The following is a 20,409-nucleotide window of genomic DNA, read 5'->3' as shown; positions in this document are numbered from 1 at the left end:
GCTACTAATCAGATGTAGAACTCAATAACCATAAATTTTGGGTGTCCAGGAGGAAAATGCAACCATATCAGGGAAGTTAGAACTATATCTTCTAAAGTAAATGATGTTAAACACCCAAGCCTTTTCCTCCCTTTCTACACCTTAGGTTAGGCTTCCCAGCTAACTGAAACAGTTTTGTTGCAGAGTTCAGAAAAAATTTGAAATTTACACTCCTGCTAGCCTTCTGACATTACGGTTGATTTTTCATAGCTCTGAATTATTATTCTTCCCTAAATAGTTGCCTCTAAGCATTTGCAGGTGACTATTTTTTTTTTTATGAAAAAAGGCACTGATTTTATGTGGATGGGTATAAATAAGCACAAATCATATGCGTTGCTTTAACAAAATTCTCACAGGAAATTATAAAGGTTACTCAGTATCTCCATGGAACATGGATTATGCAGGATGGGGCAAAAGTAGGATTACTGTCAGTTGTATGGAAAATAATATAATAATTAATGAATAATACAAGAGTAAACTGTTTTACATAATCACAACTATAAACCTACTTTTGCTCCAGCCTATATTATTCATAATGATTTTTGTTGGCAAAGCAAGTAAATTAGACTTTGTTCATTTTGAGCAATAGGCAACTTTGTTGGTTTAATATATACAATTAAATTGAGTTGAGATTTACTTTAAATGAAAATTTAAAACAAATTAAGCAATCAGTCAATGCAGTGTTTGTAGTTACAACCCTTGTATATATTTGGATAAGTCGAGGGAAAATAAAAGCTATTCAGCATTGTTGGCATTTTATTTTAATCTAAGGGGAACTAAAAATAGTGAGCTGGCAACATTTGAAATTGACTGTAAAATATGACAATGATAATTTGTTTCTATATTTTATGAGCTCTACATTTTTTCCTATAGATCAAGTTTAATCACAGCATATTAGTATCCACTAGTGTTGGAATAAACAATCTCAAGTTTAGCTAATAAAATTTACTTATAGTTTTTTAAATTCTCTTACTAACCATGAGTAGGGCCTTTTAATTTGACATTTGTTTTAATAATAGTATTTTTTTTATATTCCAGCATCTTAAAATTGACATTTGTAAAGTTAGTGCATATTTTTTTCTCTTATAACAAATTATTTCCCTAATTTTATGACTTTGGGATGGCTGCCAATGACTTATTGCCACCAAAATGATGACATCGGGAAAAAAGTGATGATGTTTTATATTTAGTTAGATTTATTTAATTTATACTTAGTTAGATTTACTAGTGCTGACTTGGGTTTTGTACGCAGGCATTTGAGTTCACATGAATCATCTGAAGATTCTCGGGTCTGGTTAAAGTTTAAATTCAACCATTGGAAGGTTGTGGTAATTTATAAAGTTTACTACCTGAGCCATTTTTCCCCAGAGTTAACTACTTGGATTCAGATTTTAAATATAGGTCTTATTCAAGTTTTGACGGAAGTATCACACCCCTCTGTAAATTATATCCTGTTTTAACATGGCACTAAAATTTTAATGAACTATGAATTAATTTTCATTCCCCCTTATCTCTCTTTTAAAAAATTTTTTTCTTAAGCATTTTTTATTTTTCAATTAAAGGTGACATTATATTAGTTTCAGGTGTACCTCTAGTGATTAGACATTAGATAACTTAATAAGTGATCCCAATATATTTCATATCCATCTGACACCATACATAGTTATTAGAATATTATTGACTATATTCCCTATGCTGTACTTCACATCCCCATAACTATTCTATAACTACCCATTTATTTTGTAACTATCAACTTCTTAATCCCTTCACCTTTTTCACCTACCCTCCCCACTCCCCACCCATCTGGTAACTGTCAAAATGTTCTTTGTATGTATGAGTCTGTTTTTAAATTTTTTTTATGAGTCTGTTTTTGTTTTGCTTGTTTATTTGTCTTTTAGATTCAGTTGTTGAGAGATATGTATGTATTGCCACTTTGTTGTTTATATTTTTTAATCTTTATTTCTTTTTCTTATAAAGAAGACCCTTAAACATTTCATGTAATTCTGCTTTGGTGGTAATAAACTTCTTGTCTGGAAAGTCATCTGTCCTTCAATTCTAAATGATAGCTTTTCTGGACAGAGTATTATTGGTTGTAAGTTCCTGCTTTTTATCACATTGAATGTTTTTACCAATCAATACCTTCTACCCTGCAAAGTTTTTCTTGAGAAATAAGCTGACAGTCTTACGAGAGTTCCTTTGAAGGTAACTGTTTTTCCCTTGCTGCTTTTAAGATTTTCTATTTGTCTTTAACCTTTGCATCTTAATTATGGTGTGTCTTGGTATGGGACTCTTTGGGTTCATCTTGTTTTGGACTCCGTGCTTCCTGGACTTGTATGTCTATTTCCTTCATCAGGTTGGGGAAGTTTTCCATCAGGTTTTCAATTATTTTGCTCTCTCTTTTTTACTTCTGGCACCCCCATGTTGTCAATGTTGGCATGCTTGCAGTTTTCCCAGAGGCTCCTTACTCCATCCTCATTCATTTTGATTCCTTTTTCTTTTTGCTGATCTGGTTGAGAGTTTTTTGCTTCCTTATATATAAATTGCTGATTTGATTTTTGGCTTTGTCAACTCTACTGTTGATTCCCTATAAATTATTCTTCATTTCAGTTTGTATGCCCATCATTTCTCACTCATTCTTTTTTATGGTTTCCATGTCCTTTTTATACTGTTGAAAAGTTCATTGAGCATCCTTATAACCAGTGTTTTGAATACTACATCTAGTAGATTGCTTATCTTCATTTTGTTTAGTTCCTTTTCTGGAGTTTTATTCTGTTCTTTCATTTGCGACATGTTTCTTTGTCTCCTCATTTTGGCTGCCTCCCTGTATTTGTTTCTAGCCATTAGATAGTGCTGCTACATCTTTCCAGTTTGGTAGAGTACCTTAATGTAGTAGGGGTCCTGTAGGATCTAATAGCATAGCCTTCCTGTTCACTTGAGCAGGGCATTCCAGATGGGCACCCCTGTGTGGGCTGTGTACACCTTCTTCATGTAGTTGAGCCTTGATTACTGTTGGCACCTCAATGGAAGGGATTTACTTCCAGGCTGATCAGCTGCAAGGACTGGCTCTGACCACCATGGAAGATCAGCTGTTAAGAGGACTGCCCTACAGAGCAAGATTTATTTCAGCAGGGCTGTGGTGCTCACTGAGTCAGTACTTTGGGTATGTTACTTGTGGAGATGGTTGAGTGGTGCTTCAACATGGTCGGAAGCTGTCCACTGGCTACACTGGCTCTGAGGTTTCCCCAGAGGTCCTGGCCAGGCTCAACCACCACCTATGTTGTTCCTGGGGCCTCCTGGCATGAGCTACACAGTGATCTGCAGATGGCTGCTACTTGTGCTGGGCTTGGAGATGCTTAGGATAGGCGAAGCTGCAAACCAAGGCAGTCTGCCATTAGTGCCAAGCCCGGGGGCACTTAGTGAGAAGTACACAAAATGCCCTGGCCAGATGCTGCTTGTTTGAGAGATTTAAGGAAAGTCTGAGGTGTGGGCCAAGACAGGCCATTCATATGTAAAAGACACTGGAAGCAGCTTCAGTGGGCCTGAGAGTTGAGTGGGATAGGGCCTCAGGGAATCACCAGGGTGGGGCAAAAAGTGATAGTCAGGTTGATGGAAATTTAGACATGATGGTTCTGTGGAGAAAGGGCTCAGCAAAGGAATGTGACCTTTGCCAGCACTTCTGTTAGGGAGAAAGCTGCACCTCTTAACTCTTCCTGATGCCAGACAACTCAGCTCCTCCCAATCTGTCCCTGGTGCCCTTTGAGCGGCTGCGCCAGTGCTGGAGCTCAGAAGGAGTGAGTCTGAGTAAGTCCATGTGCAGGCCCTTTAGGAAGATTGCCTGGGACTCCAGCAGCCCTCTCTTTCACTCAGCCACAATCCCCACTGGTTTATATAGGCAGAGGTCCCCACATCTTTACTTTGCTTCAAAATTTCTCAATAAAAATGGCAATGATGCCTACAGAATTTTAGGGAAAGTGGTCAGCACTGAAAATCATCCAAAATAATTTTAAAACCTTTTTTTTAGGAGATGACTGTAGCTTTTTATATTACATAGAAGTTTTGTTAGTTTGTTTGTTTGTTTAACTTGGTTTGAGACCTTTGAACTTAGCCTGGAGAAGGCAATAGAGAGCATGTCAGTATTTCTCAGTTTATCTAATCATAATAATCCTCTGGGTACTTGTTAAAAAGAAAGATCCAAAGGTTCTTCTTCATGATATTTTTATTTGGGAGGTCTTGGAGGGGAAAATGAATTTGTATTTTTACAAGTTGCCAAAGGAAAATCTTAGAAGCAAGCATGTTTAGAATATATTCTATAGTGATGAACTATAAGGATATTGCAATGAAATGGTAGGGGGTCAAGTCTTGGTTGTCGCTCCTAATAGCTGGGGTAAGTTACATAACTTCATCAGGTGTTAAATACTTCTATTATTACTGTTTGTTGTTAATTCTTTTTTTTTTCTCTTGAATAATGTGGCTGTTGCCCCTTCATATTTCTTACACTGCAGATCGAGGACATGCAATGGGGTAAAGGAGTCCGGGAGATCCCCCACTCAGTATGTACACGGCCATGCAAACCTGGACAAAGAAAGAAGACACAGAAGGGAACACCTTGCTGCTGGACCTGTGAGCCTTGCGATGGCTACCAGTACCAGTTTGATGAGATGACATGCCAGCACTGCCCTTATGACCAGAGGCCCAATGAAAACCGAACTGGCTGCCAGGATATCCCCATCATCAAACTGGAGTGGCATTCCCCCTGGGCCGTCATCCCTGTCTTCTTAGCAATGTTGGGGATCATCGCCACCATCTTTGTCATGGCCACTTTCATCCGCTACAATGACACGCCCATAGTCCGGGCGTCTGGGCGGGAGCTCAGCTACGTTCTGCTGACGGGCATCTTTCTTTGCTACATCATCACTTTCCTGATGATAGCCAAGCCTGATGTGGCAGTGTGTTCTTTCCGGAGAGTTTTCTTGGGCTTGGGGATGTGCATCAGTTATGCAGCTCTCTTGACAAAAACCAATCGGATTTATCGCATATTTGAGCAGGGCAAGAAATCAGTGACAGCTCCCAGACTCATAAGCCCGACGTCACAGTTGGCAATCACTTCAAGTTTAATATCAGTTCAGCTTCTAGGTGTTTTCATTTGGTTTGGCGTTGACCCACCCAACATCATTGTAGACTATGATGAACATAAGACAATGAACCCTGAGCTGGCTAGGGGGGTTCTCAAATGTGACATTACAGACCTCCAAATCATTTGCTCATTGGGATATAGCATTCTTCTCATGGTCACATGTACTGTGTATGCCATCAAGACTCGGGGTGTCCCAGAGAATTTTAATGAAGCCAAGCCCATTGGATTCACTATGTACACAACATGTATAGTATGGCTTGCCTTCATTCCAATTTTTTTTGGCACCGCTCAGTCAGCAGAAAAGGTAAGTGAAAATGCACACCACACATTTCAAATGTGTTAATTTTTTGAAATATTGAAACTAAATTAATTGTATAGAGTAAGAGGTTTTATATAGATAGGATGGTATTCCCAAGAGTAAAGAAATCCAAAATGAATAGATACCAATGCTACAGAAGTCTAAAGTCTGCAGTGAACTTTGCTTCATTTATTCTACTGGAAACCAATCAGCAGTAGCCTTTTTGAGTTAATTTTTTATAGCATTATTCTATGTAGCAAGAGATTATTCTGTATGAAATTGTTTAATCTATCAAAATTAAATCCTCCTATTAATTCTCCACTCTCTCTATTTATACACCTATTTCTTTAGGATAGGAGAAGAGTGTCACAGTTCCTTATCCTCTAGGGTAAGGATGATCAGTACTTGCTCTCTCTCTTCTTAATGGCTGTTTAGGTTGTCACTGTGGATTGCATCTAGTATGTGAGCTATACCAAATATTGGAGTTGCCCAATTGCATGTATGTGTGTGTGCATATATATATACAGGGTGAGAAAAAGGAGGTTTACAGTTGTGAGCATGTGAAACACAGAGTTTATTTTTGTATTATTATTTATTAAGTTTTGTATTAGTTTCCATATGAAGAATTGTAAACCTACTTTTGCCCCATCCTGTTTATACAATCATATGCCTTTTAACTGTGGGAATACATTCTGAGAAATGCATTTTTAAGTACATTAATTACATCAGTTGATTCAGGGTGATATCAGAGACTCAACTTTCCAGCAGAGGGAGAAACAGTGTATACACACCCACATACATATGCAGTAGACCAAGTGACATCAAGCTGTGAAAGTTCAGAGTTTTCAAAATTAGTGAGCCCTAATATGTTGGTCTTAAACATGGTTACTGCACATGATCCCCACATATAATTATAAATTTTTATGAACCTGGAAATTAGGCAGCCATAGAGTGTTGATTCTTCATGCAATGAGTATGTCTAGCTGTAGGATCAACACTCAGGCAAATAATGGCAACACTGAGGTGGTGATTTTAGATGTGATTCATACACATCTGATTTCTATACATATCCCATCTGGTTATACATTGGAATATATGCAAATTGGGTGATCTTCATGCATTGATCTTAATAGGGTGCAGTGTCCTCAAGAAGGCAGCTCTGACGTGTTGGTACAGCTGAAGCCAGAACTGAGACCTAGTCCTAACTGGAACACTGTATAGGAGAAAGCATGGTTGCAGTTTGATTAGAAGTTAGGACATTGTAGGGATCTAACTTGATACCATGTTACTTTGGAGAAGTCTCTTAAACATTCAGGGACTTAGTTCCCTAAATAGGGAGAACAAAGATTGAAGTTGGATTATCTAAAAATTTATTAACCTGTAAATTGAGTCTGATTTTTTTTAAATTATTATGTCTGTTCTCTATTTAATTGTATAAAGAATTAATAGCATTTTGCTGGTTTTCCATCTAAAAATGTTTTTACTATCTTGTTTGATTCAAAAGCTGTAAGTTTAGACTGTATTTTTTTAAAAAGTGAATATCTCATGAAACCATACAGAATTCTAAAGCCAAGAACAGTAAATGGTTTTAGATTATGGTTTTAGTCATAAAGTGTCTTAAAGGAAGCTCTTCCAAAATATATGCTCAATGAGCATAGTATGTTCCTAATGGTATGTTTCAAATTTATAATGCATGTTTACTGTCTGTGAAACCAACTTGAATTTCATTTTATTGCTTCTATCTATTCCTGAGCCAAGAGAATAATAAAAATATGAGTTAGGGTAGTGAAATGCAATAGAGAAGAAGGAAAAAATTTCTCTAAATGGATGCTGCTAAGTCAATAACCATTGAACCATTTATGGGGCATGATGAACATCATCAAAGCCTGTATAGGTAATGATTATTTTCTTAATAAAACAAACACAATTTCCAGACAACAGGTTAAAACACATTAAATCCTTTTCTTATCAAGTTATTCTTGAGGCATATAAAAGGGAGGAATAACTGTAGTTGTTTTATTGATGAACCCTTCTGTGATGCATATTTGACAACCCGTCTCTACCATCTTGTTTGTCTTTTCTCTCTATTTCAAGTCCTGGCTATGAGTCTGAAAAGTAAGGTCAGGGGTATAATTTACTCATTGAAAGACCTGAAAATGATACAAAGTTTTAGGAACTGACTTCACTGATTCTGGTTGTTCTAGATGTGCTGGTAGCACTGGACTGCCAGAAAATGTAAGCTCTCTGTGGCAGTGGCTTTTCAATCCTGGAGTTTAAAAGGCATACGTTCATCCTGTATACATACCCTCAGTGGGTTCTAATGTTTCACATGGTTGATTGGCACAAAGGTACTGAATTGCCAGATGGGAATAGTGAATTGTTATATGAAAATGCATACACCTTAACAATAGGCGTATGATTAGAGAAGCATGAGTGAACAATGGAAAATATTTACTGCATATAAAACAATGGAACTTAAATTGTGGATGGTGACAAAATTGCCAAATGCAACAAAGAAGTCACAGGAAAAGGCGTTCTTGCCAAGTTCTGGATATCTTCCTGAACTTTCTCATCAGTTTAGCACAGCATAACATATGAGGAGTGCTCCTCATTTTTTTTTCAAAACATCAATCCCCATGAAGTTTATTTTTGCTCTTGTTAAGGAAGATGCTATCTTGTCTTATCATTGCTAACCCTGTAACTTCTAGACTGAGGATTTTGCAACATGGCCAGAGAGGGAAGAGGTAAAAGGACGATTCCTGGTTTTAGGATGTATATATAGGTGACTGTAATGATTCAGGGAAACATGACCAATAGTAGAGCAGTAGCACAGTAGGAGCCATTTGTTTTAGTGATCTGTGGTAATATCCCATTATTATATAATGGCACTATCTGTTGGAGGACTAGATCATTTTTCAATGGAAAACAAAAGCTTGTCTTGTGCATATATCTATCCACAGTTTTTATACAGTTTTGCATGCAACCTGGATTAGAAGCATGCATCAGATAGAAAAGATACAGGTTACCCTGCCAATATCTGAGAAAGCCTATAAAAGCTATTTTTATTTAGAGCTTTGTAGCTAATTGTTATCTGGAGAACTTTCTAGGTAGACCATTATATCACTTCTTATGTCGGGACAATTTTTGTATCACTTGGCTCTGCAAAGGCAGAGTGGACGGTGGTATACAAGGAAAAAGATAACCGGGTCTCACAGGTCTTCTCCTCTGTGCATATTTGTTTGGATAAGAAGGTGGTGAGAAGAGAAGACAGAAAAAGATTGAGGCATTTGCTGGTCAGAGAAAAATTTGCTGGAAAGAGAGGAGTGGCTTGAAGGAAGGACTGTGTCTTCAACAGTGTCACCTACAGGCCATTCTTTACATATATCTGAACAGAACCAGGGTGAATTATAGCACATAACAGGATATTTTGGTTTCAATTGAAGAATTATTCCACTAAATAACAGAACTGGGGCTATTGAAGTTGCTCAGAGTCCTTAACTCAGTGATTCTCAAAATGGTGTCTATAATAATTATAAGAGGAATTTGTTTTAAAAAGTATTTTATATCTGCCCTCTCCACTGCTTTATAAGGCTAAAATGGAACATAGGAATTGAGGATTTTTTGTTTTTTAATGAGCATGAGGGAAAATGACAGTCTTAAATCCATCTGAGCATTTTTTTTCCCAAGTCACAGAATACATTCTGTAAATGTTTCTTTAATTTATATTTTTAGAGCCTTTGGGAATAAGTTAGTTCTCATCCTAAACAAGAGGGAAGTCCGGAGATCAAGGAACTAGGAAATCAGAAGGATATATCCAGGGTCAAAGACAAAGTCTAGAATAGGAAGCTCTGAATGAAGTGTCAACCCCAACATTTGAGCCAAAACCCTTAAAATCCAGGACCCAGATACTGTCCTTGGGATCAGCAATAGCAAGAGGTCAGGTCAGGCGGATAGGAGTGTTTCCCAGGGGTACTTCTGAAGGGGTTGAAACCATAGGCCAAGACCTTTTGATCTGCTGTGTGTAGTAGAACATTTCTCAGCATCTGACCACAAAGCAACAACCAGTCTAAGGGCTAATATAGAGAGCAGAAATATTTAACATATCCTAATGCAAAAAAGACACCACTGATCAATCATGGCATGCTTCTCCTGAACCCAGGTGTGATCTTGAAATTCTCATCAACCAGTCTTTAGGTAGCCACTACCAATAAGTCAGAACTGGAAGAATTTGAAATGCAGGCACCATTTCTGATTTGTATTGGCTCCAACGAAGGACCATGTGATAGCTCTTCTCATCCAGCTGTTTGTTACTGTTACATGAAAGCCAATGAAAGGCTTTCTTTAGGAGTAATTTGTTTACAGGTAAAGAATAGTCAAGAAAACAGGGTGTGTTTCAGATAGCCTTTAGTCTATGATTACAAATCTCTTTTTATAAATTGGCAAATGCCATACAGAAAAAGGAGTCCTAGTTCTCTTTAGGAGTTGTACATTGATGTATGCTTTGACACTATTTGATTTGATTAAAATTATCTCATGATTCTTCAGCAATTGAACTGCTAACATGAAGCACCTACAATACCCCTGGTAGTGTGTGGAGGGCTGTGATACAGAGCTAAAGAAGACATTGTCCTTCTCTTTCAGACACTCAGTGCTAGTGGTCAGCTTGGGACGTAAGACAAACATTGACTAGTACAAGGCATGCTACACTTGTCACAAAGAATGAAGAGAAGGGAACTCCACTGAAGTTTCACAGATAATGTGACAAGCATCTTGGAGTTAATTGGCAGAGAAAGCCATATGACAATTTGTAAGAAATTATCACATGTTAAAACATAGGATGTGGTGTTTTTAGCACATGGCACATAGAGTGAGGGATAGATTACACTTCCCTGACTGACATATGCAAATATAAGAGATTGTAATAATGAAAGTGCCTTCTGTGGGCAAGTTTTGAAATAATGTGATCCCCAATGTTTCATTCCCAAATTAAATTTTTGGCAAGAATCACATCTTTTCAAAGTAATTGGCCAAGTTAATTTTAAACATGATAGTTTGTAATCTGAAATGTCTGTTGTGCTTGCTTAGGATGAAATATTCTCTTATGCACATGTTGAAATCTGTGTGGACTCCCTCTGGTGCAAGTGCAACCCCTCTGGTTTTGTGGACCTGGACTCCGCGCGGCAGAGGCAATGAGTCAGTGACGGGAGGGGTTTTTAGACTTTCTCCTCAAAGCTATGGCAGTGTAACAAGTTGATAAATGTGGGAGAGATATGAGCATTGGATTTTTTGAATGGGGATTTCAGTAAATGGTACAAGAGTGAGAATCAAGTAGAAGTAGGAAACCAGTTACGTAGCTATTATAGTAGATTGACAAGGGATGGCACAGGATTGAAGAAAGCCCGAGGGATTAGAAAGATAAAGCAGTTTTGAAAGCAGGTTTGAACATTAAAAGAATATGTGAATAGATTATGCCTTATCTTTCCTTTGGAGTTACATAGTTTTATTACTGAAATAGAGATATACTTGTAGATATTTTCTTTTTTTGATTTTGAAAGTCACATTGCCCACTATTTAATCTTTTTTCAAACAGCAGCTAAATGAGGAAAGAAAAGGGACTCCCATTATCCCATCCTCTAGAGACAATCATTGTCAACAGTCTGATGTCTCTACTTCTAGACAGATAAATATGCACATATTCACACACATACACAAACATACTTTAAGAGAAAAATCCCTGTTTTCCCTTCTGGGATGCTGAGTGAGAAGCTTCACCTTGCATCTAAACACAGTGTGGAGAAGTGTTCCAATACGTAGTTGATACTGAGGCTCTTGGTGCATGCATGCTGTGACAGGCATGCAGATTGGTGGCTGAGATCTTCTGCTGTTTACTTTGTCTGTTTCTATCTATATCAGAAGCATATAACACTATCTCCTCTCTGCTTCCTTCTGTGATCTTGGTGATAACTGGACTTATCTCCACTTACCCTCTGAAACCAGCTGTTCACACATTTGGTGTTAGCCCATGCCTTTGCACGGTGCAGTCCGCCTTTCTCTCCTTCTGATGATGCATCAGTGGATTTCAGGTGAAATCACCCAGGATAATTGGAACCTCTACCATCTTAGTCCCTTCCTTTAGCAAGAATAAGTGGTTGAGCAGGTAAACACCAAGAGCTTAAGGAAGTAGCTAACTACATTAAAACCAAGGCCCTGATCACTCAATATTTGAAGAGAGAAGAACTCTAGAAAGAGAAATTTCTACTAAAAGGGAAGACTCAACAAGAGACCAGTGGGGTGCTTCCTGGAGCGTATTAGGTGTTTTTCCCTCTGCCACTACAGCCACCAAGAGTCCCAGGCCTGCCTGACCTGCGGTGGTGCAGTGGGTAAAAGCATTGACCTGGAACACTGAGGTCGCTGGTTCAAAACCCAGGGCTTCCCTGGTCAAGGCACATATGGGAGTTGATGCTTCCTGCTCCTCCCTCCCTTCTCTCTCTGTATCTCTCTCTCTCTCTCTTCTCTCTCTAAAATGAATAAATAAAATCTTTAAAAAAAAAGAGTCCCAGGCCTCAGCTGTATAACTAACAGCAGGATCATCAAACAAATCTCTCTTCTTTGGTGCCTGTCAGAGCATTAGAGACCACTTACCACTTTCAGAAAAGACTTTTTTCAAAGTGCAAGAAATCAGAACAGAACATAGTCTGCTGATGAGGGGTAAGTGTGGGTACAGCTTTGGGGTCCTGACATCCCATACTAGATCATAAAACTGGCCCAACTGGGAGTTCTTTCTGATACCAGTTTCTCTTGTCCTTGAAACTGGCTAATGATTATCTCCCCTGCCCATCGTTTTATGGTGTTCTGAACTTAAACATGATAGATACTTATATTTATCCTCCTGGATTCTTTCATCTGCATAATGAGTATGATTATTCCTCCTTTTAGTGTGTTTAAGAAAAAATGAGCCCTGGCCAGATAGCTCAGTTGATTAGAGCATTGTCCTGAGTGCAGAGGTTGCGGGTTCGATCCCTGGTTAGGCCACATACCAGAACAGATTGACATTCTGGTCTTTCTCTCTCCTTTCCTCTCTCTCTAAAATCAATTAATTTTTTTTTTAATTTAAAAAGAGAAAACATGAGATCTTTAAATTACTTAGCACAACATTTAAAAGACTGATGATGCCTGACTGGTGGTGGCACAGTGGATAGAGCACTGACCTGGGATGCTGAGGTTCCAGTTTCAAAACCCTGAGGATACAGAAGATGGCAGAGGAGTAGGCGGATGCACAGATGCCCAGCTCTCACCACCAAACTGGAATACAAATCAATTTAGGAAAAATTAGCATGAAAAACCAACTCTGGACTACAAGAACAGCTCTCAAAAACCAAGGAGCAAGGAAGAAGCCACAACAAACCTGGTAGGGAGCACCTGAATCTCCCCTGCTTACGGGAATGGAGGGGGTGAAGGGTGAGGCTGAGAGCCCAGAGGGGATCTCACTCCAGGGAAAAGAACAGAAAATACTCCTCACAGCCACTTGCCTGGTGACCACGGAGCGAGGTGTGTTGAAAAGACCAGCTTACCTCCCAAGTGGGAAGGAGAGAGAGAGGGACAGATGGTGAGGGGCTAAGGAAGGCAGGAGATGACCTTTTAAGCTGACGCATCCATGCTGGAGGCAGCCATAGCTGGGGGAGGGACCAATCCTTCCACAAAACAGTACTGAATTTCTTCCAGATCAGAGATCTCCAGACATCTCTCCAGCTCCAATCAGCACAACAAGACACAGCTGAAAACAAGAAGTGGGGAGGAGGGGCAGTAACTCAGGTCTCCATGGAGATCTGAGATAACCTCCCCCTACTGAAGCTGAGAAAACACCCTGCCCCCAGAGAGATTAGTTGGTGGAAGAGGCCTTCAGAGTCTCAGGTTACACCCACAGCATTCCTGGATACAGTTTCAAGGAAGCCCCCTGCTGAGATCAGTAAACAAGACTATCACCTGTTAAGAAAACAAACAAATCAAAACTTCAAAACTGCCCAAATTCAAAAGTGGATTACAAATAATAGCTGATACCAAGCCAAGATGACCTAGAAATAACACAACTGAAAACTGGAGGCAGACAACACCAAGCCTAGACTCAACCAACTCTACAAACAAAACACCCAAACACAGATAATGAGAAGACAAAAAAGTGCAATCCAAATGAAAACACAAGAGAAACCTTCAGGAGATGAACTGAGTGATATAGAAATAATCAAACTTCCAGATGCAGAGTTCAAAATAATGATTATAAGGATGCTTAAGGATCTTAAAACAACAATGGATGGTCAATATGAACACCTAAATAAAGAAATAGCAAGTATAAAAAAGAATCAGTCGGAGATGACAAATACAATATTAGATATAAATACCACAATGGAAGGCATTAAAAACAGGATGGATAGAGCTGAGGATTGAATCAGTGAGTTGGAGGACAACTTAAATGAAGGCAAGAAAGCAGAGAAAAAAAAAAAGAGACTCAAAAAATCTGAGGAAACTCTTAGAGAGCTCTGTGACAACATGAAGAGAAATAACATTTGCATCATAGGAGTTCCTGAAGAAGAAGAAAAAGAACAAGGGATAGAGACTTTGTTCGATCATATCATAGCTGAAAACTTCCCTAAATTAATGCAGGAGAAACTCTCACAAGTTCAAGAAGCACAGAGGACTCCATTAAAGACAAACCTAAAGAAACCTACACCAAGACACATCATAATTAAAATACTAAAGCTAAGCGATAAAGAGAAAATATTAAAAGCTGCAAGAGAAAAAAAAGCTATCACCCACAAAGGAGCCCCCATAAGGATGACATCCGACTTCTCAAAAGAAACACTCGAGGACAGAGGGAATGGCAAAAAACATTCAAAGTAATGCAGAACAAGAACCTACAACCAAGACTACTTTATCCAGCAAGGCTATCGTTTAAAATCGAAGGAGAAATAAAAAGCTTCCCAGACAAAAAAACAACTCAAGAAATTCATTACAACCAAACCAATGCAGCAGGAAATGTTAAGGGGCCTGTTGTAAACAGATCAAAGTGGGAAAAGAATACACCAAAGAAGGAATACAGCTTTAAAGAATAAAATGGCAATAAACAACTACATATCAATAATAACCTTAAATGTAAATTGATTAAATGATCCAATCAAAAGACATAGGGTAGCTGCGTGGATAAGAAAACAGGACCCATACATATGCTGTCTACAAGAGACACACCTTAGAACAAAAGATACACATAGATTGAAGGTAAAAGGATGGAAAAAATCGTTTCATGCAAATGGAAATGAAAAAAAAGCTGGGGTAGCAATACTTATATCAGACAAATTGGACTTTAAAACAAAGGATATATTAAGAGATAAAGAAGGCCACTACATAATGATAAAGGGAGGAATCCAACAGGAAGATATAACTATTATAAATATCTATGCACCTAATATAGGAGCACCTAAATATATAAAGCAGACTTTGATGGATTTAAAAGGTGAGATCAACAGCAATACTATAATAGTAGGGGATTTCAATACCCCACTAACATCACTAGATAGATCCTCAAGAAAGAAAATTAACAAAGAAACAGCAGACTTATTGGACATACTAGATCAACTCGATTTAATAGATATCTTCAGAACCTTTCATCCTAAAGCAGCAGAATATACATTCTTTTCAAGTGCTCATGGTACATTCTCTAGGATAGACCACATGTTAGGGCATAAAAGTGGTCTCAACAAATTTAAGAAGATTGAAATCATATCAATCACTTTCTCCGATCACAACGGCATGAAACTAGAAAAGAACCACAACAGAAAAGCTCAAAAATTCTCAAACACATGCAAACTAAATAGCAGGTTGTTAAATAACGAATGAATTAAAAATGAGATCAAAGAAGAAATAAAAAAATTCCTAGAAACGAACGACAATGAGCATACAACAACTCAAAATTTATGGAACACAGCAAAAGCAGTACTGAGAGGGAAGTTCATAGCACTACAGGCACACTTTAAGAAACTAGAAAAAGCTCAAATAAACAACTTAATCCTGCATCTAAAAGAACTAGAAAAAGAACAGCAAGTAAAGCCCAAATGTAGTATAAGGAAGGAAATAATAAAGATCAGAGCAGAAATAAATGACATAGAGGCTAAAGAAACAATACAGAGGATCAATGAAACTAGGAGCTGGTTCTTTGTAAAGGTAAACAAGATTGATGAACCTTTAACTAGACTCAACAAGAAAAAGAGAGAGACGACTCAAATAAATAAAATTAGAAATGAGAGTGGAGATATATCAACTGACACAACAGAAATACAAAATATTGTAAGAAAATATTATGAAGAACTGTATGCCAAAAAAGTAGACACCCTAGATGAAATGGACAAGTTCCTTGAAACGTACAATCTTCCAAAAATCTATCTGGAAGAATCAGAAAACCTAAACAGATCAATTACACCAAATGAGATCAAAACAGTTATCAAAAAACTCCCAACAAAGTAAAATCTGGGGCCTGATGGCTTCGCAACTGAATTCTACCAAATATTCAAAGAAGAACTAACTCCTATCCTTCTCAAACTATTTCAAAAAATTCAAGAGGAAGGAAGACTTCCAAGCTTCTTTTATGGAGCGAGCATAATTCTGATTCCAAAACCAGGCAAAGACAACACAAAGAAAGAAAATTATAGGCCAATATCTCTGATGAATATAGATGCTAAAATCCTCAACAAAATATTAGCAAACCGGATCCAACAATATATGGAAAAAATCATACACCATGATCAAGTGGGATTTATTCTGGGGAGGCAAGGCTGGTACAATATTTGTAAATAAATCAATATGATCCATCACATAAACAAAAAGAAGGAGAAAAACCATATGATAATTTCAATGGATGCAGAAAAAGCATTTGATAAAATGCAGCACCCATTCATGATCAAAACTCTCAGCAAAGTGGGAATACAGGGAACATACCTCAACATGATAAAAGCCATCTATGAGAAACCCACAGCCAACATCATACTCAATGGGCAAAAATTAAAAGCAATCCCCTTAAGATCAGGAACAAGGCAGGGGTGCCCCCTTTCACCACTCTTATTCAACATAGTCCTGGAAGTCCTAGCCACAGCAATCAGACAAGAAGAAGAAATAAAAGGCATTCAAGTTGGAAAAGAAGAAGTAAAACTATCATTATTTGCAGGTGATATGATATTGTATATAGAAAACCCTAAAGTCTCAGTCAAAAAACTACTGGACCTGATAAATGAATTCAGCAACGTGGCAGGATATAAAATCAATACTCATAAATCAGAGGCATTTTAATACGCCAACAATGAACAGTCAGAAAGAGAAATTAAGGAAACAATCCCCTTCACAATTACAACCAAAAAAATAAAGTACCTAGGAGTAAACTTAACCAAGGAGACTAAAGACTTGTACTCGGAAAATTACAAAGCATTGATAAAAGAAATCAAGGAAGTTACAAACAAGTGGAAGCATATACCGTGCTCATGGTTAGGAAGAATAAACATCATTAAAATGTTTATATTACCCAAAGCAATCTATAAATTCAATGCAATACCAATTAAAATACCGATGACATACTTCAAAGATATAGATCACATATTCCAAAAATTTATGTGGAACCAAAAAAGAACACAAATAGCCTCAGCAATCTTAAAAAAGAAGAATAAAGTGGGAGGTATCACACTTCCTGATATCAAGTTATACTACATGGCCATTGAACTCAAAACATCCTGATACTGGCATAAGAACAGGCATATAGATCAATGGAACAGAACAGAGAACCCAGAAATAAACCCACAGCTCTATGGACAACTGATATTTGATAAAGGAGGTAAGACAATACAATGGAGTAAAGACGGCCTTTTTAACAAACGGTGTTGGGAATATTGGACAGCTACCTGCAAAAAAATGAAACTAGATCACCAACTTACACCACTAACAAAAATAAACTCAAAATGGACAAAAGACTTAAATGTAGGCCGTGAAACCATAAGCATCTTAGAAGAAAACATAGGCAGTAAGCTCTCCGATATCTCTCGAAGCAATATATTTGCTGATTTATCTCCACGGGGAAGTGAAATAAAAGACAGAATAAACAAATGGGACTATATCAAACTAAAAAGCTTTTGTACTGCTAAAGACTATAAGAACAGAATAAAAAGACAAACTACACAATGGGAGAACATATTTGACAATACATCTGATAAGGGGTTAATAACCAAAATTTATAAAGAACTTGTAAGTCTCAACCCCAGGAAGACAAACAATCCAATCCAAAAATGGGCAAAAGAGATGAATAGACACTTCTCCAAAGAGGACATACAGATGGCCAATAGGCATATGAAAAAAAATGCTCAACATCACTAATCATTAGAGAAATGCAAATTAAAACCACAATGAGATATCACCTCACACCAGCCAGAATGGCGCTCCTCAAGAAAACAACATAGAATAAGTGCTGGCGAGGATGTGGAGAAAAGGGAACCCTCCTGCACTGCTGGTGGGAATGCAGACTGGTGCAGCCACTGTGGAAAACAGTATGGAGATTCCTCAAAAAATTGAAAATCGAACTGCCTTTTGACCCAGCTATCCCACTTTTAGGAATATACCCCAAGAACACTATAGAACGGCTCCAAAAGGAGAAATGCACCCCCATGTTTGTGGCAGCATTGTTCACAATAGCGAAGATGTGGAAACAGCCCAAGTGTCCGTCAGAGGATGAGTGAATTAAAAAGCTTTGGTACATATATGCTATGGAATACTTCTCAGCCATAAGAAATGATGACATCGGATGGACCTTGATAACATTATATGGAGTGAAATAAGTAAATCAGAAAAAACTAAGAACTATATGAATCCATACATAGATGGGACATAAAAATGAGACTCAGAGACATGAACAAGAATGTGATGGCATTGGGGGTAGGGGGTGGGGAGGGGGGGATGGGGCGAGGAAGGAGAGAGGGGGTGGGCAAGGGAAGGGGCACAAAGAAAATCAGATAGAAGGTGACAGAAGACAATTTGACTTTGGGTGAAGGGTATACAGCATAATCAAATGTCAAAATAATCTGAGATGTTTTCTCACAACATATGTACCCTGATTTATCAATGTCACTGCATTAAATTTAATAAAATGAATAAATTAAAAAAAAAACCCTGAGGTCGCTGGCTTGGGCATGTGGTCATTGACATGATCCCATGTTTGCTGGCTTGAGTCCAATGTTTGCTGGCTTGAGTCCCAAGGTCACTGGCTTGAACAGGAGGTCACTGGCTGTGCTTCAGCATCCTTCTCCCATCAAGACACGTATGAGAAACAACCAATGAACAACCAAAGTGACAGAACTACGAATTGATGCTCCTCATCTTTCTTCCTTCTTGTCTCTCTATAAAAAACTAAAAAGTAAAAAAGACTGGTGATATAAGGTCCTGTAAGGATTTAGAACATGTGTAACTTTCCTACTTTTCCAATTGTTAATGAAAGTGTAAAAACTGATATAATCACTTTGGAAAACAATTGGGCAGGTTCTTAAAAAGAAATACTATGCCATTCTAGCAATAATGTTATCTCTTTACCCAAGAGAAATGAAAAATTATGTCTATTCAAAGACTTGCACATAAATATTTTCTGGTAGCTATTATTTTTAACATTCCCAAACTGGAAAAACTCCAACTGCCCATCTATGGATGAATGGATAAACAAACTAAAGTCTATATATAAAATAGAATCTTGCAATAAAAAGCAATGGACTGTTGATTCATCCAACAGCAAGAATAAATCTCTAGATGATTTTAATGAGTGAAAGAATGTATAGATAAAAAGGAGTATCTACTGAATGATTTTATTTATATAAAATTCTTTTTAAAACTCAAATTAATCTATAGTGATAGAATGCAGATCAGTTATTGCCTGGGGAGGAGAGAGGGGCTTAGAATTGCAGAGGAGCACAAGGGAATTTGGAGTGGTGTATGTGTTCACTTTCTTGATTGTGGTGATGGATTCACAGATGTATACATATATCAAGGCTGATTGAATTGCGTACTTTAGATATGTGCAGTTTATTATATATCAGTTTGTTAAAAAACCTTAATTTAACCAGCCTGACCTGTGGTGGCGCAGTGGATAAAGCGTTGACCTGGAATGCTGAGGTTGCTGGTTCAAAACCCTGGGCTTGCCCAGTCAAAGCACATATGGGAGTTGAAGCTTCCTGCTCCTCCCCCCTTCTCTCTCTCTCTCTCTCTCTCTCTCTCCTCTAAAATGAATAAATAAATAAAAAATTTTTTAAAAAAGTTAAAAAAAAAAACCTTAACCAAGTAAAATTTAAAGATCTTATTGGCTTTATTCAATGACCCATGAATTGGGCAGCATCCCATTGAGCAAATAGAAGCTCTGAAGAGTTGAATCCATATAAGATGAAAGGCTTACAGGCAGAAGAAGTTGAGACAAGAAAATTGCTAGGCAAGGGGCAATTATTTTAGGCAGGGTCATCTTCCTTTGGGAACAGTAGGGGTCTATCAGGTGGATGACCTTATTAGTACTGAGCAGGTAATTCTAGACTAACTAATTAAGATTGCATTTCTGAGAGAGATTGAAATTGCGATTAGGTTACATATTGAGTCCCAATTTGGTGATGTGATCTTAGCACAAGTGACTCCATTTTAGGCTTGTGTTAAAAAAAGATTATACATCAATAAAACCATGAAGAAATGCTTTGTATAGGAACCCATTCTTTCTCTCTTCTTCCTCCTTTTTTTTGAAACTTAATCATTATGTGCTCATATAACTATTGGCCTATTTTCCCAGGACTGAAACTAGGAATTGTATCTGTAATGAAACTAGAATTGTATAAATGAATTGGAATATAACAAAGGCTTCAGATACTGTCCAGCACATGGTAAATGCTCA

At 37.7% G+C, this 20,409-nt stretch overlaps 1 protein-coding gene across 3 annotated transcripts in view; it reads left to right on the top strand.

Annotated features, from left to right (window-relative positions):
* The window catches only part of GRM7 (glutamate metabotropic receptor 7), a 966,696-nt gene that overhangs the window by 773,104 nt on the left and 173,183 nt on the right, over positions 1 to 20,409 (top strand). For all 3 annotated transcript variants that reach the window (XM_066351400.1, XM_066351399.1, XM_066351398.1), the window contains exon 8: positions 4,542 to 5,477. In XM_066351400.1, the coding sequence (XP_066207497.1) occupies positions 4,542 to 5,477 (936 nt within the window). The remainder of the gene's footprint in view (positions 1 to 4,541; positions 5,478 to 20,409) is intronic.

This window comes from Saccopteryx leptura, chromosome 10 (genome assembly GCF_036850995.1).
Source record: "Saccopteryx leptura isolate mSacLep1 chromosome 10, mSacLep1_pri_phased_curated, whole genome shotgun sequence".
Lineage (NCBI taxonomy): Eukaryota > Metazoa > Chordata > Mammalia > Chiroptera > Emballonuridae > Saccopteryx > Saccopteryx leptura.
Note: the sequence above shows the minus strand (reverse complement) of the source record. Positions and strands in the feature narration are given on the sequence as shown.